At 48.9% G+C, this 3087-nt stretch overlaps 1 protein-coding gene across 1 annotated transcript; it reads left to right on the plus strand.

Moving 5' to 3' along the window:
- The first annotated feature begins 563 nt into the window (after positions 1-563).
- LOC137809517 (uncharacterized) lies at positions 564-2726 on the plus strand. Its single transcript, XM_068610625.1, has one exon. It carries the CDS (start codon positions 564-566, stop codon positions 2724-2726), a length of 2163 nt encoding a protein of 720 aa, XP_068466726.1.
- Positions 2727-3087: the final 361 nt, after the last annotated feature.

Here is a 3087-nt window from a genome sequence, read left to right on the forward strand (position 1 = left end):
TTAAACAAATTATAAAATTAAATTAAATATTGATGTCCGTTTAAAAAAACATATTATCAACTGTACCGGCAGGCACCAGACGAACACACGTAGCCGACCGACCGACCGAACTCATAATAAATGTGAGGGTGCGTGACAAAACTAAGGTAGTTAAAATACAACTCTGAAAAATAAGGAATACGCGTGTGAAGATATATTCCCCGGGTATTCCGGAGCACGATTGGTAAGACCTATCCATAACCACCCTAAGCCCAAGGGGTAGAAAGCCCATTAGGCAATCCTATAAATACGGTGCTCAAGCCAGAGAAAGGTACGTTTTGATTCGCTTACTAAACCACACTTAGAATCTCATACTTACTTGAGCGTCGGAGTGCCTTCGCAGGTACCCTCCCCTGCCCGACCGAAGGAGACGCTAAGAAGGAGCGACCGACCGAAAGAGAAGAAGACCGACACGTCAGCAACTACACTACATCAACCGACCGTGCCTGGGCCTCATCTCTCCACTCAGGTACAATTGGCGCCCACCGTGGGGCCGAGGCAAATCTTCAATCTTTGAAGCTATAATGGTTGCAACAAGAAACAACAACGACGCTATGGCCGAACAAATGACTATGATTCAAACCCTCCAAACTCAAATGGAGGAACTGCGACAAAAGGGGATGGAAGACCATCGTCAACATGAAGAAGATAGACGCCGCCAAGAAGAAGAAATCGCCTTATTGAGAGAGCAGAATGCACGACACCAACGACAGGTCGATAATCCCGAACGAGAAGGCCAATCCCATATGGCCGACCGAACCACCTCTCGCATACCTACACCGACCAATCCTACTTCCAGAGCTGAAACAGTCGAAAGAAAGTCAAGTAAAAGGGGTCATCCTTTTACAGACGAAATTATCACCACACCACTTCCTGACAAATGGAGAGGTCTCGCTATTAAACTCTATGACGGCTCGACCGACCCGGACGAGCATTTAAATGTCTACAAGACGCAAATGACTTTGTATACCACAGATAATAATGTGTGGTGTAAAGTTTTCCCCACGTCCCTTCAGGGAGAACCTCTTACCTGGTTTACAGAGCTGCCTCTGAACTCCATTGACGACTTTGACATCTTAGCCGAAAAATTCTCCACTCAATATGCCACCAGCCGACCGCATCACATGTCCTCCATGTCTCTCCTAGCGGTACAACATGAAAAAGGTGAATCTCTCAGAACCTTTCTAGATAGGTTCAACAAAGCATGTATGCACATCCGAGGACTCAAGCAGGAAGTTGCATTGCACCATTTGGTCTCGGCCATCCGGCCGAGCCGTTTTACTGAGAGTCTCATCAAGAAGCCGCCTCAAGACATGGAAGACCTTCGAACTCGAGCAACCAAATTCATGCAAATCGAAGAACACATCGATTACCACCAACGGTTCAAAACCGTCGGATCCGGAGTCCTCAAAGACCAAACCCCGAACAAAGAAAGAGAAGTCGAGACCGAACGAATCGTCCGAACCACTCCAAGGTCCGACTGGAACAGAGGAGGCCGAGTCCCCAGGTTTAACAGTTACACCCCCTTAACTGTGCCGAGGGGACGAGCCCTAGACGAAGCACTACAAACAGACTTAATCCCGATATTGAAGCAATATCAAACGCCACCGAATGCAGATACCGCTAAGCATTGTCAATACCATCGAAACTTCGGCCACACGATCGAAGGATGTCAGGCGTTGAAGGAAAAAATCGAAGAGCTCATCCAGGCTGGTCATTTGAGGCAGTTCGTCAAGAGGACAAGGAATTCAAGATCCCCACCACGGAGTACCGACCATCCATCTCGTGGTGTCGACCGGTCATACCGTAACGATTACAAACGTCGAACCGACCACAGCCAGGCTTCGCGGAAACGCAGTGAAAGCCCCATTCGGCGTACACGCGCCCGCAGCACAAGTCCCGACCGAAACACCCGCCCTCGCCAACGAGTCCGCGAAGTCATCAACATGATTGCTAGACCCGTTAACTTGGGCGAACCGAACCACGAAGCAAATTATATAGCCGGGGGCTTTGCCGGTGGCGGGTGCTCAAATTCCGCCCGAAAGAAACATCTCCGGGACATCCAGTCCGCTCATGCTACCACAAGGAGGCGTCCACACATACCTCCGATCACTTTCACTGATGATGATTTCACAGCTATAGATCCAGCCCAAGACGACCCTATGATAATCACTGTAGAAATTGACAAGTTCGCAATTGCCAAGACTTTGGTCGACCAAGGTAGCTCGGTCGACATATTATACTGGGAAATCTTCAAGAAAATGCGCATCCCAGAATCAGATATTCAACCCTATAACGAACAAATTGTAGGGTTCTCAGGTGAACGGGTCGACACTAAGGGGTATATAGATTTATATACAACCTTTGGTGAGGAAGACGGTCTCCATAAAACAATAAACGTACGATATCTACTGGTTAACGCCCAGACTTCCTACTACATCCTGCTCGGCCGACCGTCCATCAACAGATTAAAAGCCATTGTCTCCACCCCACACTTAGCCATGAAATTCCCTTCGGCAACTAACGACATTGCAACCATCCATGTCGATCAAAAAACCGCTAGAGAATGTTATGTCGCAAGTTTGAAAAGTGAGCCAACTCGACGGCTCTACACGACCGAGTCCCACAAAAACGAGGACGATCCCCCACTCGGCGTTCCGGACGACACATGTCCCGTCGTCAGATGATAGCCCTTGTTGACCTCGACCCTCGTATGGACGACCCCCGTATGGAAGCAGGAGAAGACTTGCATCCATTCCCGCTTCGCGATGATCGCCACACTACGCACATCGGCACTTCGCTGAAACCGGACGACCGAATGGCCATCGGTACGACACTTGTTAAAAATGCCGATCTGTTCGCCTGGACGGCCGCTAATATGCCTGGCGTAGACCCACTGGTTATCACTCACCGATTATCACTGTATAAAGAGGCTAGGCCAATAGCTCAAAAGAAAAGACATCTAGGCGAGGAACGACGTCAAGCCGCACGTGACGAAGCGGATAAATTGTTACAAGCTGGATTCATTCGGAAAGCTCATTACACCAC

The sequence above is a fragment of the Phaseolus vulgaris genome, chromosome 2 (assembly GCF_000499845.2).
Source record: "Phaseolus vulgaris cultivar G19833 chromosome 2, P. vulgaris v2.0, whole genome shotgun sequence".
Classification (NCBI taxonomy): domain Eukaryota; kingdom Viridiplantae; phylum Streptophyta; class Magnoliopsida; order Fabales; family Fabaceae; genus Phaseolus; species Phaseolus vulgaris.

Bases quoted from the DNA above. Each gene is read 5' to 3' on its own strand.
- LOC137809517 (XM_068610625.1), top strand. From the start codon at position 564: ATGGTTGCAACAAGAAACAACAACGACGCTATGGCCGAACAAATGACT.